The 26,804-nt window shown below is 46.2% G+C and overlaps 1 protein-coding gene across 2 annotated transcripts in view; it reads right to left on the reverse strand.

The window, feature by feature from the left end:
• The window catches only part of ANXA4 (annexin A4), a 132,511-nt gene that overhangs the window by 24,533 nt on the left and 81,174 nt on the right, over positions 1–26,804 (reverse strand). For both annotated transcript variants that reach the window (XM_075346161.1, XM_075346162.1), the window contains exons 7-10: positions 23,269–23,348; positions 13,835–13,891; positions 1,621–1,714; positions 277–372 (exon numbers count right to left, since the gene is read on the reverse strand). In XM_075346161.1, coding sequence (XP_075202276.1) covers positions 277–372; positions 1,621–1,714; positions 13,835–13,891; positions 23,269–23,348 — 327 coding nt within the window. The remainder of the gene's footprint in view (positions 1–276; positions 373–1,620; positions 1,715–13,834; positions 13,892–23,268; positions 23,349–26,804) is intronic.

The raw sequence follows: 26,804 nt of genomic DNA on the forward strand, positions 1-26,804 counted from the left end.
CACACTCCGGTGTATGGTAGTGTTGGCCAAACCACTGATCGGAGGATAGCCATCTAATGTGCATGTCAAGCTTTCCACAAGCCTATATGAAGGATAATGGCATCTGGCATGCATCTGGGTTTCTTCCTCAGGCATCTACAACTTTCAGCACGTCTATTTGACATAGCTAGGTAATTTAAAAAAATAAAATGTTAACCTCAACTACTAAATAGTCCAAGTTTATAGCATTCATTATGTGCAAGAAATAGAAAGATTTCAGCATGATCAATACTGTACCGATAGCCAGGAGAGCGTCTTCAAAGTGACCAGACATCTCGGATTTGATACTGGCCTCAATTTCCTTCTTTGAAATCTTCTTATATTCATCGAACACTAGACAGAGCACAGATAATAGAGTAAGGTAAAGTGTGTGCACAAGCTAGAAAAGCCATTTAATGGTTGCACTTATCTTTGACCTGGTGCAATAATTGTGCTGAGAATTCAGCAGAGCTCCAAATCCCCTCCATGGACATAGACCCGTGTGCCGGAGAAGCTAGTCACTGCACACTGTACGGCGAGTGGCGGCTGTACGCATAGCAAGCCGTGACTGTAGCCGCTTCGGCACACCTGGAAAAAGTTACATCTTGTATGGAAAACAATAAAACAAAACAAAATAAAAAAAAAAAAAACAGAAAAAATACCTTTTTTCTTGTGTTGCACCTCCCATAAAAAGGACGGACGTTAAAGAGCAATTAAAACATCACATTTAACCCAACTTGATACCAATAAAAACTTCAATTTGCTATGGAAAAGAAAGATCCTCAAACAGCGCCATCATGGGGTGGGGTTAAAAAAAAGGTGGAAACAACCAGAATTTGATTTTATCCTATACTTATATTAAAAAAACAAAAAAAACCCACACAAAACATTTGTTATTGCTATAATTATCATATAGCTTTGGAGAACTAGCAGGTCATTTTTATGGTATGACAAATGCTATAAAAACAAAACCCTGTAAACCATTGCGGAGCTGTGCCTCTGGTCTGAATCTAAACTACAACTACCCTGTTTCCCCGATAGTAAGACACCCCCGATAGTAAGACGTAGTGGGGGTTTTGGGGGGGGGGGGGGGTCGGCTAATGTAAGACGTACCCCGAAAGTAAGATGTAGTAAAAAAAAAAAAAAAAAAAAAAAATATTTTTTTTCCTCTTTACAGTACAGTTACAGCGGCCGAGCGCTCAGCTGAGCACCCTGACATGCCGCCGGCAAAGCGCTCAACATACACAATCACAGCCTCAGTGCCCTCATGTGCAGCCGCTGGTGGTTAAGTTTCCTTAACTTGCGGTACACTTAGGGCGCAATCGCGGCAAGTCCCCATACGGTACATTGCATGGAGACTTGCTGCGATTGCTGTGGGATTTTTTCCAATATAAGACATACCCCGAAAGTAAGACATAGTGGCACTTTTGGGGGTAAAAAGAAAGTAAGACACTGTCTTACTTTCGGGGAAACACGGTAGTCAGGCAGTGTTAAACAGTTAAAAAACCACACACTAGAACAACCTATTAAAACACAGGCAAGGTTCCAGGATGGGAGACATGCAGGCTAAAGTCATATTACATGGGATGTACTTAATTTTACCTTTAAGTAAATGTTTCCGGTTCCTTGAGCAGAGAATGGTCAAAAATTTGACCTCATCCGTTCCCCATTTCTTCTCACCAGCTTCATACAGCTCCTGGAACAAGATGAGTGGAGAGGTCATGGTCAGCGTTTTCCTGAACCACTTATAAACAAGATAAGAAATGTTGGTGTGATATCAAATTAACTTTTTTTCCCCCTATTCAAAAGGCAGGTCAGTCAGGACCAGGGTTGCCAATTTCACCTTTTAATTTTTCTGGACAGCTTTATCAAAAGATCTAAGGGCAATATGTTTTACGGACATATTAGAAAAACAATCAATTTCATTACGAATCATTAGGATAGGTCTACAGCCTGGAAAATCTGGTATGAAGATATCAACTTCTATCACGTTTCCAACAAGTTTAAGCGTCACAAAAAAAAAAAAAAAAGTCATCTCAAACTATTTTCTACTGACAGGGAAAATAAGTGCTATATTTACAGACTGGAATGACCGTTTCTGTATGCAAGGTGTCGATTTGTCGATTCGTATGGAATGGATGATGCCCTACAACTTTGTAATTCACTTTTTTTTCTCTCTCGTTCCATTTTCAAGGTAAAAGTGCTGACTGTTTTCCAGCAGGTGGCACTATAGGTGGTTTCATTGCGTAGCGCATGGCTACTTTACTATACCTAGACACCTCTTCTATGCCTATAGCTCCCTCCGTTCTCAAATTAATGGCGGTGGACAGGATATGGGTGGACACACTGTATACAGTATTCCATAATACTGTATATAAGAGCCCATATGTGTGTCGCGGGCGGGGAGGGCGCTGCTCTCACCACGCTCGGGTCCGGAGCTGCGGCTGCCGCTGCTGCTCGGTGGCTCGAGCGGTGGGCCGGATCCGGGGACTCGAGCGGCGCTCCTCGCCCGTGAGTGAAAAGGGGGTAGTGTGGTTTGGGAGATTTGGTCCGTGACGCCACCCACGGTTTGTGGTGAGGTTGGGGCACCACCGCTGCTGTTGACGGGGATCCCGGGAGCGATGGCAGGGAGCAGCTGGGATGTTTCTCTCCCCTCCGTGGGTAGGGGGGGGTTGGTGGTCCCGGGGCCCAGTGAGGTGACGGGGAGGCAGGGTTGGCAAGGTGCAGGGTCGCTTGGGCTGCGCAGCGCGGTACCGGATGGCACGGTAGTACTCACTCAGTCACAAATGGATGCAAGTCTCTGGTAAAACAAACGGCTGGATGGACGGGTCCCGCAGCCGGCTGCTGTGGTTTCTCCCGGACGGATGGTGGTGGCTGCCTTTCCCTGCACCTTTTGTGTATCTTCGGTCCAGATGGCTTCCCACCAGTAACCTGCTCCCCAGCGTGTATATGGGCCGGAGGAGCCCTTTTGCCCGCAGGCTCTGGCCCTGGGAACTTGGGTCTTGGCTGTTTGGGAAACCCCTGGGGTTTCGGTCACTAATGGATTTGACCTGTTTAACGGCGACTCCAAGCCTGGTCGGGGTCCGCAGGCCCTGCCGGTTTGTGCTGGCTTCACTTCGCTCCCCGGTTCGGTAACGGCGGGCCACCGCCCATCCCCGGTCCTACGGTTCCGTGTTGATCTGCCTCTCCTGCAGACGGCCACCACCATCTGCCAACCTTGCTCTCGGTACCCGGACAAAGTCAGTTTGCTCCTCTCCTACCACTTCCCTCACTGCACTCGAGCTTTGCCCGAGCTTAACTTCCTTTCCCGCCTCCAGGACTGTGAACTCCTCAGTGGGTGGGGCCAACTGCCTGGCTCCACCCCACCTGGTGTGGACATCAGCCCCTGGAGGGGGGCAACAAGGATCTGTGTGACCGATGTGCCTATCTCGGGGTGGGGGTGTCATGTTGTAGTCCCTGTGACGACCTGGCTAGTCCAGGGCGCCACATGTGTATAACATAAATGCCTTTATTATACTCACCTATTGGGCAATCCGGTCTGATGGGTGTCGCTTCTCTCGGTCCAGCACCTTCTCAATCTTGTGGGATCACAGTCCTCTTACCCAGCTCTGTGTGCATGATGTGTCCTGCATCATTCACTCCATTGCACTCTAGCACAGGTGGACTTTGATCTCCCAGCCGAGGGCAAAGCAATGTACTGTTATGCGCAGGCGCGAGAAGTTGTCATAGCCCGCACGCACTACAATAATTTGATCTGTCCTCAGCCTGGCAGATCAAAGTGCGCCTGTGCAGGAGCGCAATGGAAGCCCTGTGGGAATGATGCAGGACACGTCATACACACAGGGCTGGACATGAGGACGTCAATCACACAAGATTGAGGACATGCCGGACAGAGAGCAGCAACACCCATCGGACCGAACCGCCCCCTAGGCGAGTATAATAAGGGTCTTTTTTACATTATACAGAGCGACCTGGGCTCTTATATACAGTATTCTAGAATGCAGTATATAAGGGATCACTGGTGGTGGCCGCAGCTCAGAAGGGAAAAACCTGGTGACTGGTCGCATTTAAGAGTGGAATGTTTTATCATATAATGACCAAGCAAATAATTTTTGTAATTAAACCAATGAACCTAGACATGAATATTTACATTTTTTTTTCTTTAAATAAGGTTGCCCTCACAGTTGGCTAGTCTAGTCTGTAGTCTGCACATATTCTGCAACATCCTTAAACTTTCAAGACCCCTAACCAAAACCACCAGCATCATATTCATCGTATGCTCATGGTGGCGATTCATTCTGCATTAACTGCACAAATTTGCACTGGAATAAGAATGGGGGAAAAAAAAAAAAAAATTACAAAAAGAAAAACAAACAAACAGTCTCTATATGGTTGTGAGAATTAGCCAACAGATTTGGAAACAAGCTTTATTCTCAGTTACAGTCTCGCATGGAGACTTCTGCCGCAGGTGGTTGTCTTACTGCTAAACACAGGGGAGTAAGGAGGAAATGCCTGAGCTCCTGAGACACAGATCTCTTCATATACAGGATTTCTCAATGTTATACTGCAATATGAGACAAAATAGGGTGAAAGATAAAGAGGGGAGATTATGGGAGAAGTTGTTGGTAAATTAAATTTTTTGTGCATTTAATAGAATGACATTTACTATGCTCCATGTGTTTAGATAATTTAAATGAATGGTCCATCTCCATTTGGGTAAATTAATATCTGAACCATGGTGGCTAAATTCCTTGCCATTTAAAAGGTTTGCTGCACTACTTTTAGGATATATTATCAATAAGCAGATTGATGGAGGTGCGATACCCGGCACCCCCCGATCAGCTGTACACAGTGCTGACAGCAACTAGTTGTTAGATGATAGAGCTGAGTTTTTTTAGGTCTTCAACGGCTGTAGTTGCAACCTACCCTGATAGAGCATCCATGTAAAACAATAGTGACATACATCCCTTCAACTATATGGATGAGCCAAGGCCACGCTACGGGTTATTCAGCCACAGCACCATGCAGTTGTAGACATACCTCGTATTGTAGGTCAATTGGGTTGAGTAAAGTAGCAAGCACAGCCGAAATCTAAGGTATGAGGTATGCCAAAGTAAAAGGATACAACTTCATTTAACAACAGACTAAGTGGAGGAAAGCTTGACACGCCCAATGGAATAGGTCACCACACATCCATGGAGTGCAACAATATGAAGTCCGCCAGGTGGACTATAACTTGAATAAGAGGAAAAAATATCGGCACATCCAACGTAAAATAATTTCTTTAAAGAAATTTTACGTTGGATGTGCCAATATTTTTTCCTCTTGTACATCTTCATTTAGTGGTTTGGTGTGTTTTATGGGACTGTGTCAGTGGTCACGTGGCAGTAGAGATGAGTGAACCCTTGGAGATTTGGTTCAGAGGACGCATTCGATCTTAGCTAAGGTTCGGTTTGTGACCCCAACTTGATCCGAACCTCATTGGAAATTTGTAATTGGGCATTTAGTGTCTCCATCCACATGCTCTAGCCATAAGCAGAACACTTCCGGGGGAGGGTGGGCGAGGTTTTTTTAGAGTGTGTGAGTGTGAGTGCACGCACACTACATCAGATCACGATGATTTTACCCCAATTGTGAACCAAACAAACACTGCAAGTTGCTCGCACAGGACTGAGCATTACTCATGTATTTACAGGGGATAAGAGTTTGTGACGCCACCCGTGGTTCGCGGTAAGAGGACTACCGCCGCTGCCGATGGGAGTACCTGGGGGAGATGGAGTGGGGCAGCCAGATGAAGTCCCCTCCTCGCGTAGGATGGTGGAAATGTAGGGGACCGCAGCGCTGGTTGGAAGCAGGGGAGGACCACGTACTCACTCAGGCAGTGTTGGTATTGATGCGACTGCAAAGCAGACTGACACAAAGGTAAACCAAGTCTCTGGGTGCCGCTACCTCTGTGGGGGAGCTCGTCTGGGAGTCCGCTCCCTTTGGTGTTGCGGGTGGTCGCTACCTTGCCTCCATGCACTAGTGTTAGATGTTCTGTGTGACCCCTCGGCCTGAAGCTTTCAGGGTCCCGCTCCCTATGCGTAGGTAGAGGAGCTGTGCTCTCGATTGCTGACACTTGCGATTTCAATGGGCTGCATGGGTTGGAAAGCCCTATCCCCCTTATTGTGTTGATGCCTTCGATCTCTGAGCTCTTGGGGACAGTTCATAGAGATACTATCCTCCACAGGTTAATAATCAGGTTGTGTGAAGCTACGCCCTGATCTAGGGTCCAGTACCCTGCTGTGCTCTGTACCGGTTTGGTTATTAGGTACTCCGGTGCCAACCGTTCTCCAAAACCAAGTCTGGCTTCTTTCTTCAATAACCTGCGACCGGGTCTCTGACTCTGGTCCCAGACCACTGTCTGCGACCTAGCTAACGTCTCCCAGGGAGCTCCAATTCCCCTTAGCTCCTCACTCTGAGGGCTACAACTCAACTCCTCTCCCAGCTCCTCAGAAGCTGCCACTTCAGCTCCTCTCTGACTGAAAGCTGACACTGAACTGACCTAAGTCCCTCCCACCAGTCTGTCTGACCCCTAGGCGGGTGGCCCTATTCCAACTAGACCGCCCACTGGTGTGCCTGACAGGGTGTGGTGTAAGGTACTAGGATTTGAACGCTGATTGAGCAATACCAAAAGTCAGGATCCCAGAACCATGAGGGTTGAGTCCTACACCAAAGGATAGAGAGTGCAATACCCTGTGACACCCTGACTAGTTCAGGGGCATCACAGACTTCCTCAAATGGGTCAAACCCTGGAGAGTCTATGAATGCTACTGGTTGGTACTGCCGGCTGACCGGAGCGGTCAGGTCACAGAGTTAAAACCAGGCTGTCAGTATACGTACAATAAATAAGAGGATGCAAATGTGGCGCCCTGGACTAGCCAGGTCGTCACAGGTAACACTCAAAACACCCACACCCCCATTAGACAGTAACATTAGCCAAACACAAAACCCTTATTGCCTCCCTCCAGGGTCGGATGTCCACACCAGGTGGGGTGGAGCCAAGCAGTTGGCCCCACCCACCAAGGAGTTCACAGGCCTGGAGGCGGGAAAAGTGACAGTTGAGTTCAGGAGTTCAGTGGGAGAGGTCGAAGTGAAGAGTGTCTGGGTTTGTGGCCCAGGCACTGACAGCAAGGTTGGCAGACGGTGGTGGCCGTCTGCAGGAGTGGTGAAGCAATGCGGAACCGTAGGACTGGGGTCAAGCGTTGGCCCGCTGGTACCGACCGGGGAGCGAAGTGAAGCCAGCACACACAGGCAGGGCCATCGGACCCCGACCAGGCTTGGAGTCGCCGTCAGTCAAATCCGAGTGACAGGAAACCCAGGGGTTTCCTAACAGCCAAAGACCCGATAGAAAGCAACCGCCCACACCGTGAGGGTATACAGCTACCGCCTAAGGCTAGAGACCCAAGGGCCAGCGCCTGCGGGCAAACAGGCTCCTCCGGCATCCATACACTGGGGAGCGGACTACTGTTGGGGATCCATAGTAGTCAAATAAGTACACAAAAGGTGCAGGGAAAGACAGCCGCCATCACCTGTCTGGGGAGAGACACTGGAGCCGGCTGCGGGACCCGTCCATCCAGCCGTTTGCTTTACCGAGGCCTTTGTGCATCTCTTACTGAGTGATTACACTCATGCCATCCGGCACCGCGCCGCGCTGTCCCTGCAACCCTGCACCTCACCAACCCTGCCTCCCCGTCACACCACCGGGCCCACCGACCCCTACCCACGGAGGGGGAAAACAACATCCCAGCTGCTCCCTACCATCGCTCCTGGGATCCCCGTCACCAGCAGCGGTGGTGGCTACCTTCACCACAACCCGTGGGTGGCGTCACGGACTAAATCCCCCAAACCAACCACCCTTTTCACTCACGGGTGAGGAACGCCGCTCGAGTCCCCGGATCCGGCCCACCGCTCGAGCCACCGAGCAGCAGTCGCAGCAGCGCCGGACCTGAGCATTATCGAGCGCAGCAGCGTACCTCCCTGCCCGCGACACAATATTAGTAAGTAAAACGGTCTGAGGTCAGAACAGAGAACCAATAAACAAAGTAGGAGTTGAGGAGCAGCAACAAACCAGAGTAAGAACAAACTATCTGGCAGCTATCAGCAGTAAGTTGGGAGATTTACTAGGGTGTGGCACTTTCCAATTGGCCAAACTGGAAGCTGATAACAGTTGGAAATAAGACCCGTCCATACTGCAGGGCAAAGCAGAATTGGCATCAGTCAGTTACTGGTCTGGACAGTCCTTCACCAGTGCTATCCACAGAATAAATATGGCAGCGCCCGATGACAACAGCAGGTCCCGGAAGAGATGTGACAAAGGGGTGTCGGGAGTCAGACCCCACAAGCAACCAAAAAAAAAAAAAAATTTGATAAGACAGCAATATTCCAGACCAGGAAATACCCTACAATAGATATAATGACAGAACGAAACAGATGCATTGTATACATAGATGCCGATTACAGACATGTATAAATATTCCCTCAGTGGAAGAGCAGAAGTTACAGGAAAATAAACTGATAAATATTTAATAGCAGAATTAACATGAGCTCAGCAGACATTATTGGTTTCCATTATATTGCTTGATGACAGCTGTGATAGAAATCTCCGAAAATAGGAAATCTCTTCCCAAAGACAATGACGCTTGGGAAAAAAAAAAAAAAGACCTGCTATGACATTCACAATCTACAGATAAACCTGAGGTGTTAAAAGACGTACAAATACAAAGCATGGCCTGAGCTGAAAGGAAGGCAGCGTCTTCTGAGGAAGCTGTAGAATTGTGAGCAGAATTCCTTGCGATGGGGAAAGCTCAGCGTGTGTCTGTACAGTGATGTAACAGGGGAATAAGCACAGTGGAAAAACAATGGCGGAAAATATGGTAGCAAAAAAAAAAAAAAAAGTCAGAAATTGATTTTTTTTTTTTTAAAGCAGAACATAAAGGGCCGAATCCCGCTGTCTCCACAAACCCTTCATACGTCTCAGACGTTCTGCAGACGGCTCGGAATTATCCATGTGAAACCTGCAGTTTATTTTAGACTTTGCAGTTCTGACAGGGACTAACACTAGGGAATGATTTGAAAAGGTTAAACACACATTTCAGTCAATATGTAGATATTATCTGCTTACGTTGAGTATCTTTTACTGATGTTGAGCTCATATTATTAAAATGAGGCTTTAGAAATTCTACCTGCTGTTTTATAAAAGGAGCATTCCATGATCATTGACCTACAAAAGCCATTCATCATCCGTCTCGTCCATAGACCTCTGAGCTAATCACCCGATATCTTCTCGCACGTCATCTCCGATGCTTCCAAAACCAGCTTCTCGCCTCCACAGTTGTACATTCCTCAGCCTAAATCGCCTTCGAGACTTCAAGTATCCCCTATACTCTGGGATTCTGTTCCCCAACATGTCCAATCACTACATTTAGAACCTTCAGGTGGAACTTGAAAACACATCTACTAAAGAAATCTTACAGCCTGCAGTGGCCTCACTGCCACCTCACCGCCAGTAGAGCTGCTACAGCCAACCTACTGCCCCCCTCCCAGTATCCTGTAGACTAAGCTTGTGAGGGCAGGGCCCTCTCCTTTCTGTACCTGTGTCTCTGTAATTTATATATTTGTATGTAAAACTGTTGTCATGTACACCACCATGGAATCAATATATGTTTCATATTGCATTTACACATGTATTTCCTTTGTTGTGCTGTTCCGAAAAAAAAAAAAAAAAAACACGCAAACTGGGACATAAATTCACCCCAAACCCCAAAAGTGGGTCGCCTCACGAAGTTGTTTGAACCTTTCCAAAATGGTGGTTGAACAACTTTGAATGAGCATCACATGCTTCAAACAAAACTCACCTGTGGCAAGTAACAAGTGTGGGCAATATGAAAATCACACCTAAACTAAATACAAGGGGGAGAAGTTGACTCAATCTTTGCATTGTGTGTCTAAGCATGTGTCGCGGGCGGGGAGGGGACGCTGCGCTCACCACGCTCGGGTCCGGCGCTGCTGCTGCTTCGCTTGCTGCTCGGTGGCTCGAGCGGTGGGCCTGATTCGGGGACTCGAGCGGCGCTCCTCGCCCGTGAGTGAAAAGGGGAATGGTTTTGGGGATTTATTGTCCGTGACGCCACCCGCGGTTGTGGTGAGGTTGTGACACCACCGCTGCTCTGGACGGGGATCCCGGGAGCGATGACAGGGAGCAGCTTCGATGTTGTTCTTCCCCTCCGTGGGTAGGGGGATTGGTTGTCCCTTGGCAGGCAGGCGGGTTACGGGGCCTGGTGAGGTGCAGGGTCGCGGGGGCAGCGCGGTGCCGCACGGCACAGTGGTACTCACTCAGCCAATGATGAATGCAAAGTCTCCGGTAAAACAAACGGCTGGATGGACGGGTCCCACAGACGGCTGCGGTTGTTCCTCCCCCGGTAGGTTGGTGGTGACTGCCTTTCCCTGCGCCTGTATTATGTTCTCGGTTCTGGTGGCTTCCCACCGGTAAGCCGCTCCCCAGCTTGGATGGATGCTGAGAGAGCCCCTTTTGCCCGCAGGCTCTGGCCCTGGGAACTGTAGCCTTGGCGGTGACTGTATTTCCCTTCCCAGTTTGAGCGGTTGCCTTCAATCGGGTCTTGACTGCTGGGAAACCCCGGAGGTTCCCTTCGCTAACGGATTTGACCGGTTTTACGGTGACTCCTAGCCTGGTCGGGGTCCGTAAGCCCTGCCGAATGGTGCTGGCTTCTCTTCGCTCCCCGATCCGGTACCGGCGGGCCACCGCCCGTCCCCAGTCCTTACGGTTCACGTGAATCAGCCCCTCCTGCAGACGGTCACCACCGTCTGCCAACCTTGCTGTATGTGCCCGGGCCACGCACCCGGTCAGACTCCTCTACTACCACCACTTCACTCCTCAAACTCCAAACTCAAAACTCATCTGACTCCCTTTTCCCGCCTCCAGGACTGAACTCCTCGGTGGGTGGGGCCAACCGCCTGGCTCCACCCCCTGGTGTGAACATCAGCCCCTGGAGGGAGGCAACAAGGATTTTTGTTTGACCTAGATGTGCCTAGCCGGGGTGTGGGGTGTGTTGTTGCAGTACCTGTGACGTCCTGGCTTGTCCAGGTCGCCACACATGGTGCACAGAAAGGAGGTGAAAACTGAATTCCAAAAAAAGTGTGCAACCAAATATTAAGTGGAGGGTGGCAATTTTGTCCTGCCCATTTTTTAAGCTTTGTGCTAAATAAATGTCTAATTTGCCTTTTTTTTGTGTTGTTCCAATAAACACAAAAAGGAAATAAACATGTGCAATTGCAATAATTTTCTGGGAGAAACTTCTTTCTGGAACAATTGTGAGGGTGCTATCACTTTTGGCCACGACAGATTGATAGATAGACATGTCCATCATATATTTTACCACAAAAACTGGTTGGGAGATTAGGTAAGCAATACTTGGTTAATTCATTTTTCCGTCACTACAGCCCCTCCATAACAGCATCTCCAGCCGATCCCAGTTTACTGTGCTGCAGCAATAATTAATGTCCCATGTACACATGTGACCACTGCAGACAATCACTAACCTCAATGATCACTTGTGGTCATTTCTCTTAATCATGCACAACCTCTTTAATTCTTAACTCATTCTTATAACACCTTTCACCCACTGTGCAAAGCATATACTACTGTATTGCACTTTGGGGAATGTGCAAGTTTGTAATATACACTACAGTTTAAAAAATAAGGAAATATGTAAGTGACCCTAAACGTTTGAAGGAAAGCACATTTATTTTTCAATGAAGCCAACATTAAACAAATACACTCTATACATTGTTAATGTGGTAAATGACTATTCTAGCTGCAAATGTACCGCCCCGTGGGCTCAGCTGCGACCGCCTAGCCGCTCGGATCCGTGCTCGTACGGTGGGTGGCTCGAGCTCCTCACGGACCCGGGGGTCACGTCGCTCTGTAAGGGGGTTGGCGGTACACACAGGGACTTCGGTGGGGAGTTCCACGGCTGGGGCCGCATCGGTTTGGAAGAGATGTAAGTTCGTGACGCCACCCATGGGTTGTGGCGAATAGATTGACACCATCGCTGCCGTTAACTAGGCCTCCCGGGGACGGTGTTCCGCAGCTTGGTGTTGACCCCTCCGTGGGTAGGGGAGTAATGGTCCCGAGGGAGGTGCTGAGGCGCAGGGACAGGTGCATGCGGGATGCTGGTGCGGTGCGCGGCCTGAAGGCACTGGTGTACTCACTATGACAATACACTGGAGTCTTTGGTAAACCAAACGGGATGATGAACGGGGCCCGCAGCAGCTTCCCCTTACCAGGTTGGTGGTTTCCACCTTTCTCCTGCACCTCTTTGTATGAATGTTTGACTCCTATGCCTAAGCAACGGTAGTCTGCTCCCCGGCTTGCTGGTTGTCGGAAGAGCCCTGTTTGCCCGCAGACGCTGGCCCTTTGGGTCTCTATGCCTTGGCAGTGGCCTTACCTTGTATGGTTGGGCTGTTGTCTTCTAACAGGTCTTGTGTGGGATAGGTCCTTAAGTCCAGTCCTCAATCAGTTGATTTGACTTGACACAGTCAGTTCGGGGCTTCATACTGGGTCTGAGTACCCCTCCTGGTGCTCCGGTTTCCAATCGGTTGCCCGGTTCGATACCGGAGGGCCACCGCCCGACCCCGGTCCCTACGGTTCCACTGGCTGTAATCCCAGCTCCTGCAGGTGTCCACCACAGTCTGCCTCCTTGCCAGAGGTGACTGGGCTCCAACCCAGCCACCTGAGTAGACTATTGGCAGGCCTGGTCACAGGTCTGCCCTTGAACTCAACCTCTCTCCTTCACTGTCAAAGACTACTCTGCTCTAGAACTTGTGTCTTTTTCCCACCTCCAGGCCTGTGAACTTCTCGGTGGGAGAAGCCAACCACCTGGCTCCACCACCCTGGTGTGGACATAAAAACCTTGTCACCACCCTACAGGTTTTAAGTTTGGCTGCTGTCACCTTTTTAGGGAGGGGGTGCCTGGGACGACCTGACTAGTCCAGGGTGTCACACACACGTCTATTTTTAATGCAATCTACATAGTTGTATAGAGGCCAATTTCCAACAACCACCACTCCAGTGTTCTAATGGTTCATTGTGTTTGCTGTTAGAAGGCTAATGGATGTTGAGAAAAAATTTTTGAAAAAAAATTTCAAGAAAAAAATCATTATTTCTAACCTAGTCAATGTCTGGACTATGTTTTCTATTCATTATGCAACTCATTTGATAAATAAGAGTGAATTTTCAAGGGAGAGACAAAATTGTCTGGGCGACCCCAAACTTTAACTGTAGTGTAATCCTCTAAGAAATTAGTCTTATGACAGACCATTGTCAGGTTTGAAAACCCTCTGACCAGTATAATAGCTACATTCTTAAAGGAGGTAGTTTTTCTTTTGGATCAACACTGCAGAAACTAATTGTTGAACTAAGTCACTTTTTAGCCTGTGTATTAGATTGGTAAAGAGGGGAGTCGAGACCATACATGTTGATGAAGATCTTAAATACTGAATCCAGTGATAACATTTGCTGATCCCTACAGGTACAGCTACTGAAACTCAAGACATCTGCTTTTAATAAAGCGAGAACAGTGAAGGTATTACACAGTGCCCACGATTATCCTACTGTGACATCCACTTTTCACATCCTCTATTTGACAATGTAAAAATGTATCCAGTTTTTACCATCCTTTCAATATAATTAAGACAATACAGCCATTTCTCTGTGATCTAAACTTATTTAAGAAGAGTGTTCTTACAAAAACACACATACCTTGGCGTCCTGCTTGGCAAGGGAGTCATCAACATTATCACTTTGGTCTCGACCGCCCTGTAGAACAATATCATCATTAATATATTATCACTATTCCATTACAGCTCCAGAAAAGAATATTTGCAAGTTGACCTAATCCTTTATAAAACCTGGTGGAATAGAGTCCATCCCATCTTTCATATTTGAGCAATGTTTTGAAAGCCACACCGCCTTCAAGCTCTTGAGGATGTGAAGAACTCGATTCCATGTCCACCATGGAGGTTTCACATGTGGAGAGGTTAGGGTACTTTCACACTTGCGTTGTTTTCCTTCCGTTACAATCCGCCCTTTTGGAAAACAGCGGAATCCGTTAACGGATTCCGCTGTTTCCCATAGACTTGTATGGATGACGGATTGTACCAAAAGGACCTGCGTTACTTCCGCTGGGCGATGCTCCGTTGCTTCCGCCCAGCGGGAGGAACGCAGCATGTAACGTTGTTTTGAGCAGCGGAATCCTCTGGATTTCACTGCGCATGCTCTTTTTTTTTTTAATCACAAACTTTAATTTTGGCTCGCGGTGGCCGAACGTTCAGCTGAGCGCCCGCACGCCGGCATGCCCGGGCGCCGGCAAGTGACAGCGCTCAGCTGAGCGCCCGCCCACATGCCCGGGCGCCGGCAAGTGACAGCGCTCAGCTGATCGCCCGGCGGCCGGCTGCAGGGAGCGATCAGCTGATCACCCGGCAGCCGGCTGCAGGGAGCGATCAGCTGATCACCCGGCAGCCGGCTACTGGGAGCGATCAGCTGATCGATCACAATAGTCTGCCGCCGGTAAAACTTAAAAAAAAAAAAAAAAAAAAAATCAAAAACGGATTCCGTTGTTTTGCAGCATCCAATGCGCCGCTATATGCAACACATCCGTTGCATCCGTCACACAACACAATGCAACGGATACCGTTCAACCCAAGTGTGAAACTAGCCTTACAGAGCGTTTTTACATCCGCTTCCTCCATCTACTGAATGCCGGCGTCTAGAGATTGTAGAGCTTTCTGGACAGTCGCTGAACATGACCCGCAGACTTAAGAAACTACACTTCATTTTTAGTCACCGTATGTAATTCACATGACTAATTTAGATGCATGTCCTTTGACATATAGATCAGTAATTAAATATTAACAGCATCGTAGATGCATGGTGAAAAATTATATAGCATTTTATTAGCCATTTTCAGCCAATAAATCTAATCTGGACATTCTATATGCATTTTTATCATTTTTATGCATGGATTAAAATGCTGAATTCTTGAATATACCAGGAGAGTGTACGATGATTAGGACATTAGGGTTATTTATCAGGTCTTCCAGTATTTCGATTATCCTCAATTGTGAAGAGAAGTGAATATTTCTAAATGTTCCTCCATGTAAAAGTATGTATGTACACTATGTATGCATGCATGTATGTATATATGTATGTATCTCCAGAAAAAAAATAAAAATTCAAGAGTAAATTAAGACTTTGTTTTTCATTATATATGATTCAAAAATCTAACAAAACGGAACTGCAGCCACTTCACAGATGTCTAGGCCGACCATGGAAGTTATGAGAACATCTTTTGATCAGAAAGATTGAAGAATTGACATACAAGTTCACTACAGTTAGCAATAAAGAAGTAGAAAGCCAAACTGGGGTGAATGTTTGCCCATGACTTAATATGGAAAACACCGCCATACACCAAGATAAGTGTTTTTGAAACTAAAAGAAGAAAAGATATCTTTAACCTCTTTTAGTTCCAAAAACACTTATCTTGGTGTACGGCAGCGTTTTTCATATTAAGTCATGGGGAAACATTCACCCCAGTTTGGCTTTCTACTTCTTTATTGCTAACTGTAGTGAACTTGTATGTCAATTCTTCAATCTTTCTGATCAAAAGATGTTCTCATAACTTCCATGGTCGGCCTAGACATCTGTGAAGTGGCTGCAGTTCCGTTTGTTTTTCATTATAGGATTCAAAAATCTAACAGTCTTAATTTACTCTTGAATTTATATTTTTTGTGAGATACATACATACATACATACATACATACATACATACATACATACATACATACATACGCAAAGGTGAGGAGTACAAAGAAAACTGCATGATGCCTACAGTGAGACATGGTGGTGGCAGTGCCCTTATGTGAGGCTGCATGAGTGCTGCATTTCATTGATAGCATCATGAAATAAAAGATTTTCTGCTCTAGAGTGAAAGAAGATGCTCCCATCATTCCGTGCGCTTGGTGGAGATGAACTTTTATCACATAGCAATGATCCAAAACACACATGTAAAAGGCACTGTTCTATTTCTGAAGCATAACAGGGTGAAAGTGATTTGGTGGCCAAGTATCTCCTGATATGAACCCAACACCTACAGAGAATGCAGAAGAGACAAATTGAGCATCACTCTCCATCCAGGCTGGCTGTACAAAAGAAGTTGATCTTGAAGAAAGGATAGGTGTTGCAATATGTCACCAACTAATTCATTTCATGCACTTGGTGCAGTACTTAATCATGAATGTCATACAAAATACAACAAACATGAAAAAAATGCAACACTGATTTTTGCTCCCATTTTTCATGAGCTGATCTTAAAGATCTAAGACTATATTGCTGTACGCAAAAGGTCTTTTACTCTCAAATCTCAATTAACAACCTGATCAACTCTATGCAAAGGAGATGTGTTGCACTGCGTGAGACAAATGGTGGTCACATAAGATACAAACTAGTTTTCTGACTCCTCCCCCCCCCCCCCCCCCCCAAACAAAACTGTAAGGGTACTGCATGTGCCAATGACCTGCGGTGCGGCTTCCCGAGCTGCAAACATGTAAACTCTTTGCTGCGGAGCAGCAAGCGTTCTCAGCAGGGAGAACAGAGAAAGACCGCAATGGCCCGAACCCTGATCGTAGGCACGGGGAGCTGCGGTCTCCTGCACAGGAGACTCTCGGCCCTGCAGGTCAGGACCCACCAGGTCCAAGACACAGCAGGTCCTGATCATGTGCACAGACCCTAAAACTGCACATTTTAAAAGTGTCCTTTTGCTGTGGCCAGCCTAAGGCACACCTGTGCAATAATCATGCTGTCTAAATCAGCATCTTGACATGCCACACCTGCGAGGTGGTTGGATTATCTCAGCAAAGGAGAAGTGCTCACTAACAGATTTAGGCTGGTTTCAGACAGTGTTTCAGGTTCGTGTGGCATCAGTGTTAAAAACTGATGTCACACGTACCCATGTTACTCTATGGTGCGACTCACACGGACCGTATGGCCCCACGTTTCCCTGCATGCGTAATTTTTTTTTCTCCGCCAGCACGGGTGTCACACATACCACACACTGATGTGATCCGTGTGACATCAGTGTAACACGTACCTGAGAAAACATGTGTGACAAATTAATTTTCTATACTCATCTGCTTCTAGTCCTGCTGTCTTCGGTGCTGCGGTCACTTGCTTCCGACTCCAGCTCATTGTACTCATTGAATATGCACTGCACCGAGGATCTGGAAGCTGGAGCATCGCCAGGGACAGCGTCGGGGGGGACAGGTGAGTATCTAGCGGTGTGTGTGCAGTGATGTCAGGAGGTCATCCGAGTATCCAAGGAACTCGGATGACATCCTGACAACACCCCCCTGACACCCACGCTACTGCGGGTGTAGCAACAGTGACTTCACAGGTTCATCAGAATTCATTGGGAACACCAATGAACCGCAGTAGCGTGGATATCATGGTGGTGACAGCAGGAGGTCATCTGAGTTAACAGTGAACTCAGATTGTGAGGTCACTGCCGCGCCCACACACTGCTGAGGGCACCTCTGCAGGGGCCTGGGGTGACCTTATAAGGTCCAGGTCACTGCAGGGAAGCATACTCAGCAGTGTGTGTGCCTGCCCTCACAATCAATGGGTAACCTTCAGTTATCCATTGAATGTGACAGCAGTATGGGATCGAAGTGGGTCCCACCTAATTTGATTACGGCGGACCAGGATTAGGGCTTTGATAGGGAAATAAATTGGAAAAGATAGAAGGTGTCTCTTGTCTTTAGTTATTGAATAATTCACTCTTTTTAGGTCTTTTCAGGATCGCTTTTAGGGTAACGTTGTGGAACCTCACCATGGATTATGGCGGACTTTTTTTTTTAATTATAAAAATCAAATTGGTTAACGAGGGCTGGAGTCTTTTTTTTTGTTAAAATAAACTTTGTCATTCTCCTTTCAACTGCTGGATTAGTAATGGGGGGGGGGGGGGTCTGCTAGACGCCACCCATTACTAATACCAGGGCTTGATGCCAGCTGGAGCTGGCATCAACCCCACAAATATTACCCTGTTTTGCACCGCACCAAGGCAACAGGAAGAGCCGGGTCCAGCACCAGAATTGGCACATCTAATGGATGCACCATTTCTAGGGCGGCGGTGGGCTGCTATTGTTAGGCTGGAAAAGGCCAATTAACCATGGTCCTTCCCACCCTAATAATATCAGCCCTCAGTGGTCTGCTGTACCAGGGCTGGTTTTAGTAAAATGAAGGAAACCAAAAGTCTTTTTTTTTTTTTTTAAATCTAAAATTTAAAAAAAAAGTAATTCGTGTGATCCCCTCTATTCTCAATAACCAGCCAAGGTGCAGCAAAGAGCTGAGGGTTGCAACCTGCTGCTGTTCCTGTGCTGGATATGAAAATTGGGGTGGACCCCACTTTTTTTTTTTTTTTTTTTTAAATAAAACTGCTGTAAAACAGCTGAACAACCTACCTCTATATCACTATCCTGTTTTGTCTATTTCATGTTATTTCTTATTTTCTCTCTTTATACTTATTTTATCTTATCTATTCCATCTATTTTATCTGTTCTATTTATCTTTCTACATCTATAATTTTTCAGGCTTTGACCATCTTTTACACATTTAAAAACCATTTCTGTATCATGGATGTTTTACCACTACCAGTAACACGTATGCAAACACGGACGTCACACGTATGACACACGGATGTCCATACCGGTATGTGTGGCTTGCACCTGTTTTAACACGGACATCTGAAAAGGGGCCTTAGACAAATTTGTAAACCATATTAGAGAAAAAATCCTTTTGTGTACATAGAAAGTGTGAGATCTTTGAGTTTAGCTCATATATATATATAAAAAATAAAAAAAAATAAGTTCCATGAGATGCAGTCTTGTCAAACTTCAAATTTGTTCATGTTTGCAGTGAGATAAAAAGGAAAAGAAGTTCTTACATTACAAAGTGGGTTTACACATTTATGTTCAGCACTAAAATATATATATCTGTGTGATTTACGGGTGGACCTTCACAGCAAAGGTGATTTTTTTTTTTTTTTTTAAAGCGTCATATAGCATACAGATAAGTGAGGGACAAGGGGAATGTGAAAGTTGAAGCGAACTTGAGGTTCTTCAGCCAGTAAATGCAGCTACTGAGCATCTCCAGATGAGGACCTTTCAATCCTGTACCGGTACCCCATCAGCTAAACACTGTAGATGAGGTTCCTCTTTTTGAGCTGATTTTTGAGCTTTTAAATATAAATTCTTCCTTACATTATGTTAATGTGTATGATAACTAGGTCAATTTCTTGCACAGATTATCTGCTGTGATTGACCCTTTCACACTGAGCTAATAAACATTTCTTCATACAGGCTAATCTAGTTTTAAAACTTTACGGTTCAGCTTAATGAGTGACCAAATAGCTGAAACAAATCCTTGTGTGGGAGAAGACGTTGAAGCTTAATGCTTGTGTGCCACCCCCGTGCCAGCAGCCGGAGCTGCTCGGATCCGGACCCGCAGCGTGGCTCAAGGGATCCTCCAGACCCGGGGGTCACGCCGAATAAAAAGGGGGGATGTAGCTGTACGGCCTTGACCGTATTTGGTTTGTGACGCCACCGGTGTGTGGTGAAGTGGGACACCACCGCTGCTGTTGTGGGATACCCGGGGAAGATGAAGTGGCAGTCGGATGTTAACCCTTCCGTGGGTAGGGATGGTTGCCCCGGGGCCCAGTGTCTCTGTGCAGGGTATGGCGATGGCAGGGGCCTGCGCGCCCGGACATAGCAGGGAATGTTTGGTTACTCACAAGCAAATGAATCACACGAGTCTTTTGGTAAACCAAGGTACTGGTGGCCGGCCGCCGCGGCCGGTTGTACTCTGGTCCCCCACCCAGGCTGGTGGTCGCTGTCTCTTCCTCTGCACTAGTTGTGGTTGTGTGTTTGGACTTCCCGGTATGGAACACGGGAGTCAGCTCCCGGCTTTGTGTGCCTGAGGAGCCGTGCCTGCTGACGTTCACCCGTGGGATCTATGGGCCCTGGCGGTTGCCCTATCCCTATCTGTGGGTGGTTGTCTGCTTTTGGGACTTTAGTTGGGACAGGACCTGTAATCCTGCCCTCAATCGGTTGATTAGCTAGGCCGTTTGTTCCGGTCCTGGCTTCAGGGTCCGAGTACCTCCTCTGTGCACGGTTTCCGGTCGGGTCTCCGGTGTTGGTACAAGCGGGCTCCAACCCTGCTCCGGTCCTCCTCAGATCTGCTGAGTAGTCGTCCCGTCTCCTGCTGATGGAGACAGTCTGCCACCTAGCCAAGGCACCAGGGCTCTAACCCTGGCAATGTTCAACTTGAAATTCTCCTCTGCTGGAGCTACACCTAGCTCCAGCCCACACTCCTCTCAACTTGAACTACAGACTAGAACTCCACTGATGGGCTCTTCTCCACTTGTGTTTACAAATTCACAGCGACACTCGGCTACAAATGTGAGTCGAGTGTCCTGCGTGTGGTCTGCGTACGGAGTGTGTTTTTTTCCTCACATAGCATCCGTATGACATAGGAGAGTCATGCGGGTGCTACATGAGTGTTTATACAAGCAGCGTCGGACTTGCTACCGGAGGAATCTCCAGTAATACCAGGCCTGGCCACGGTTACCTGCACTGAACCCCGGATCTGTCACCTGAGCTCCAGAGATCAGCCTGGTCTGTTTGCAGCTGTGCTGAACTGAACAGCAATTGCCGGGAATCACTCGGCGCTCGCTGTTCAGTCTGCACTCTGGAGCTCAGGTGACCGCTCCGGAGTTCAGTGCATGTAACAGCGGCCAGGACTGGTATTACTGGAGATTCTTCCGGTAGCCAGTCTGACGCGGTATGCAAGTGTCAAGGATCCGTGTGACATGTGCATGCCACCCGTATTCTGATATTTTTCTCGCTCCCATAGGATTGCATGGGGCTGCGAGAGCTGAGACTCTGTGCAAATCGCAGCATGCTGCGATTTCACAGAGAGCACGAGTCGTGCCGTTAAAAATTTAGCAAGAGGACACGGCCTCATTGATTAACACTGGTGCAAGTGCAATCTGATTTTTTTTAAATCGGATCGCACTCGCACATAGAAATCACAAGTGTCAAAGAGCCCTCAGACTGACTGTTTTCCCGCCCCAGGCTGTCTAGACCCCTAGGTGGGCGTTCCCTAACTGCCTGGTCCCGCCCACTGGTGTGCCTGTCTTGTTCTGAGGGGGGGGTGACTAGGGTTTCAGGTCGGCTGTATGCAACCTAGGTGAGGGATGGTGTTATGCGGGGGCCTGTGTGTGACTACCTGGTTTTACCATGGTGTCACACTTTTTTTTCAGATGTTGTTTATTATGTTGGATATCTATCTTATCTACTTCTAAAACCTTGTATGTTCATGGTCAGTAGCCTTATATATGCCCATAAAACCACGTGGATAAAAGCAGCAACACAACTAGAGAATTCTATGCATTAAGAGTATTACGTGGTATAAAAAGGTATGTGCCCACGATCAGGACTCACTGCGTCCTAACCTGCTCTGTCACAAGCCTCCTACGCAGGAGAATGCAGGAGACCACAGCTGCTTGTACCCACGATCAGTGTTCCGTGCGCTTGTGTTCTCCCTACAGAGGACACATGTGAATCCGCAGCAAACAACTGACATGCTGCGGCTTGGAAAGACGCACAGCAGGTCAGTGTTTGCTGCAGAAAAAAAAACCAAGCACAGTGGGCACGGGATTTCTAGAAATCCCATCCACTATGCTTGTACCGTACAACGCAGCATTTTGGATGCAGCGAAAAACACACTACAGCCAAAACACTGAACACTGATCGTGGGCACGCAGCCTTAGGCCCCCCTTCACAGGCCCTTGCGTGTTTACCGTGTGTTATCCGTGGTAACACACGGAGTACGAGAACTTTCAACTCACCTCTCTCTGGCATCGCTGTCCGTGGTGCTGAACTTCGGTCTCCAGCCCTGCCAACTCCCCGCTGCTGCCGCTTCCGCCGCAGTGAAGTGAGTATTAAATGGAGCATAATGACCTGCGGTCGGCAGAAAGTGACAGCAGTGGCAGAGACAGAAGGGCTGAAGAAGGGGAGTAAAGATTTGTTATTTTTTCTCTGACACGTGAGTTTTCTCCGGCGTGTGTCAACGGGACCGCATCCACACTACGTACGTGTGCGAGCCGTGTGACACCCGTGCTGCCGGAGAAAAACTGACATGCATTCGTGCCAATGGCTGCACACAAACCCATTGATTTTAATGGGTTTACGTGTGCCCGTGTCTCCGGTACATGCGGGCACGGACCTAGCACGTACCGGAGACACGTGCGTGTGAAGGGGGCCTTAAAGTGTAACATTATGCCATATCCAGGTGATAAGAGTAGAGCATTCGGAAACTTCCCTTTTTTGTTCTTCAGATGTTACAGACCATGGTTTAGATCCAGGGTTAAAAAATATATATTATATATATATATATATATATATATATATATATATATATTAATGAATGTGTGTGTATATATATATATATATATATATATATATATATATATATATATATATATATATATATATATATATATATATATATATATATATATATATATATATATATATATATATATATATATATATATATATATATATATATATATATATATATATATATATATATATATATATATATATATATATATATATATATATATTACATACACACACATACATTATATATATTATATATAATATTATACACATTCATACATACACACATATATGCAGATTTTGGCACAGTTGTTATGCATATAGTCAATAATACATACATTTTATGAACCGAAAGGAATATACTGTATATTATTTTTTTTTAATTGACAAAAAAAGTAATGTATAATCAGAAATTGGCCTAATGTTTAAGTCAGGTTTTTAGGTTTCCATAAGACATCTACTGTAGCTCTGTGCCAGGTCTTTACAATACTGACAGTGTCCTCGGCTATACATTCTAAGGAATGCTGTGTGGACAGTAAAGAATTAAAGAATAGGTATACTGGTGTGCAATGTTGTACGGAGGGACATTATATTAATGACATCCACTTTATAGCTACCATGTATACATCATCCTAACACAGGTGGAAGGATAAGCGTTGCAGACTGATGAGGACTTACAGCAGCGAGAGATACCAGCACTCTTTGGAACATGAAAGATGTGTCAGAACAAATATCGTCCTCCAGGGACTTACTGTATTCTGCAAGAGATAAAAGAATGGAAGGCATGATAAGGAAAAGGCTTCCGAATACCTGGTGGCAACACACACACTGCTCAGCTTTTCATTTTTTTTTTCATCTGGATTTTAATGGAGATTTTAGAAATGCATCATACATTTATTATGGTTATACATAGAAGACAGGAAGAAATAGGGGAAATAGTAGTCTGGTACTTTGATTAATTCTTCAGTGGCTTTTCCCCCCTTCAGAACAAGACGAATGCTGAAAATATTAATAAAAGCGAAGTTTTGGAATTCTGTTAGAAGGAAAAACACAAAAAAAAAAACAAAAAACAACAAAACACAACCACCCAGAATCTTGATGTAGGAAGAATTAGGTTAGTTATGACCATTGTTGAGGGTCCATGAATTGATCCTGGTGTAAGGGATTCGGTGAATCTCTTATGAGTATCTGACCCCTCAGCCATTAGCAGCAGTGAGTTACAGCATTGGATAAGGAGCCGAGGTAAGAAAGTGCTTTTTCTAGACTGGAGAACATCATTGTCTACTGTGGCAAGGTGGTAGGTTTTCTAAAGCAGCACTGCTTTATAGGACATGATGAGCACCAAGGCACAATTATTTACTTTAATAGATTGTCAGGTTTGCATCAGATTTTTCACTATTTATTTTTTCATGCTGAACTGGACACATGATTTATTAGTAGCTGCAGAGCAGAATCATTTTATTATTCTGATTTTGCTTCTCCACTGTAGAGATAAAGTATTTAGCACCTAATGATTTAATTTTCGTTAAGTCTAAGTGGTTATCATCTGATAGTTGGCACTGGAAGGAGGGGCGTGGGGAGAGTGCACTTCTCCCTGTATGAGGTTGGCCAATCATAAGCAGGCAGCAACACAGCAGAAAAAGAACACGCCCCCTCCACAGCTTAGAGAAGGTTTATTAGTGTGTGGGTACAATAATGACAGTCCTGATCTTGTGGTCTAACCCTGTCAATGGTTAGAAAGTGCTGGGAATAAAGCAAACAGACCTTCTATGGAAAGCATTGGTTAAGATTGGAGGCAGCACAGCAGAGTTTATCCATGTTACATTACAAACCCTTCTATAAGCTCTCATCTCAACGTCGTTTGAGATCTCTACTGCCCTACTCCATACTACCTGTCTGGATAGGAGCAATCACATTTAGGTCTTCTGTTCTCACTACAAAACAAGTACAAAGTTATTGGGTGTCATCACATACAGGAATAGCCTAGAACAGGCAGGCTGCTCCTGCATGAGAAATACAGTCATGACTGAAAATGTTGGCACCCTTGAAATTGTTCCAGAAAATGAAGTATTTCTAAAAAAAAAAAAATTATTGCAATTACACACTTTTCATCGTACACATTTAAAATTTCCTTTGTATATAACAAAAACAAAAACAAAAAAAAAAAAAAACAAAAAAAAAAACACAACCCCAAACACTCAGCGTAACATTTGGTTGCAGTCTTTGAATATATAACCAACTACTTCAGATCTCTCCAGCACCATGTTTCCATCTATTTCTGGGGGCTTCAAGTATTTTTGTGGATATTGTCCTGCTGGAAGAACCAAGGCCTAGGATGCAGACCCAGTTTGGCACTGGGCACTACATTGTGACCCAAAATCCTTTGGTAGTCTTCAAACTTCATGATTCCCTGTACACATTTAGGCACACACTGCCCAAGGCAGCTAAACAACTCAATTATCTTAGGGTACCTTCACACTTAGCGATGCAGCAGCGATCCGACCAGCGATCTGACCTGGTCAGGATCGCTGCTGCATCGCTACATGGTCGCTGGTGAGCTGTCAAACAGGCAGATCTCACCAGCGACCAGTGAACAGCCCCCAGCCAGCAGCGACGTGCAAGCGACGCTGCGCTTGCACGGAGCTGCCGTCTGGAAGCTGCGGAGACTGGTAACTAAGGTAAACATCGGGTATGGTTACCCGATGTTTACATTAGTTACCAGCGCACAGCTGTGTGTGCAGGGAGCAGGGAGCCGCGCATACTGAGCGCTGGCTCCTTGCTCTCCTACCATAGCTACAGTACACATCGGGTTAATTAACCCGATGTGTAATGCAGCTACATGTGCAGAGAGCAGGGAGCCGCGCACACTGCTTAGCGCTGGCTCCTTGCTCTCCTAGCTGCTGTACACATCGGGTTAATTAACCCGATGTGTACAGCAGCTACATGTGCAGAGAGCCGGAGCCGGCAGCACAGGCAGCGTGAGAGCTGCAGAGGCTGGTAACTAAGGTAAATATCGGGTAACCACCTTGGTTACCCGATGTTTATCTTGGATACAGCTTACCTCAGCTGTCAGACGCCGGCTCCTGCTCCCTGCTCGCTTCATTTGTCGCTCTCTTGCTGTCACACACAGCGATCTGTGTGTCACAGCAGGAGAGCGGCTTTGAAGAAAACGAACCAGGGCTGTGTGTAACGAGCAGCGATCTCGCAGCAGGGGCCAGATCGCTGCTCATTGTCACACACAGCGAGATCGCTAATGAGGTCACTGCTGCGTCACAAAAAGCGTGACTCAGCAGCGATCTCGGCAGCGAGCTCGCTGTGTGTGAAGCACCCCTTAGTACCTACAATCAAATATGGTGGTAGTTAAGTGTTTTGTTAGTAGAATGATGCGCTTTACCAAAAGGCTCAATTTTGGGCTAATCTGTCCACAAGACATTTTACTAGAATACTTTTGGCTTACTGATGTACATTTTAGCAAACTGCAATCTAGCTATCTTATTATTGTATGGAAGGAGACCCAGGAGGACGCCACTCCTGACAGTTATTTTATTCAAGTGTGGATGGATAATTTGTGCTGACATTGATGCAATCTGAACCTGCAGGACATGTTGAATTTCTTTGGAACTTGATTTGGGCTGCTTATACACCATCAGGACTGTCCTATGTTGCAACCTTTCATCTAATTTTTCTCTACCGTCCATATCCAGGGAGAATACCTACGTTGCTAGAGGTTGTAAAGTTCTCCATTATGTTGTGAACAGTGGACAAAGGAACATCAAGATCTCTTAAAAATGGACATGAACATTTGTCACCAATTTTGATTCTCAACATACGCAAAGTTACAAGTCCTCAGACCGTTCTCTTCATTTCTGTTATCCATTCTTAGTGTGGCGCGCGCACACACAAAAAATACAAAGATTGAGTCAACTGCTTTTTTTTTTATCTGGCTTCAGGTGTGATTTTCATATTGCCCACACCGTTTACTTGCCAGGTGAGTTTAAACAAGCATCATATGTTTTTTCCGGGGGAAAAAAAAAAAAAAAAAAAAAAAAAAAAAAAAAAAGTATTTACCTTCAGTTTTGGAAAGGTACCAACAATTCTGTTAGACCCATTCTTGGGTTGTGTGTGAAATTAAGTCCAATTTGCCTTTTTTCCCACCCTCTATGTCTATTGGAACACACACACACACACACACACACACACGTGTATAAACATGT

Source organism: Anomaloglossus baeobatrachus, chromosome 4 (assembly GCF_048569485.1).
Source record: "Anomaloglossus baeobatrachus isolate aAnoBae1 chromosome 4, aAnoBae1.hap1, whole genome shotgun sequence".
Taxonomy (NCBI): Eukaryota; Metazoa; Chordata; class Amphibia; order Anura; family Aromobatidae; genus Anomaloglossus; species Anomaloglossus baeobatrachus.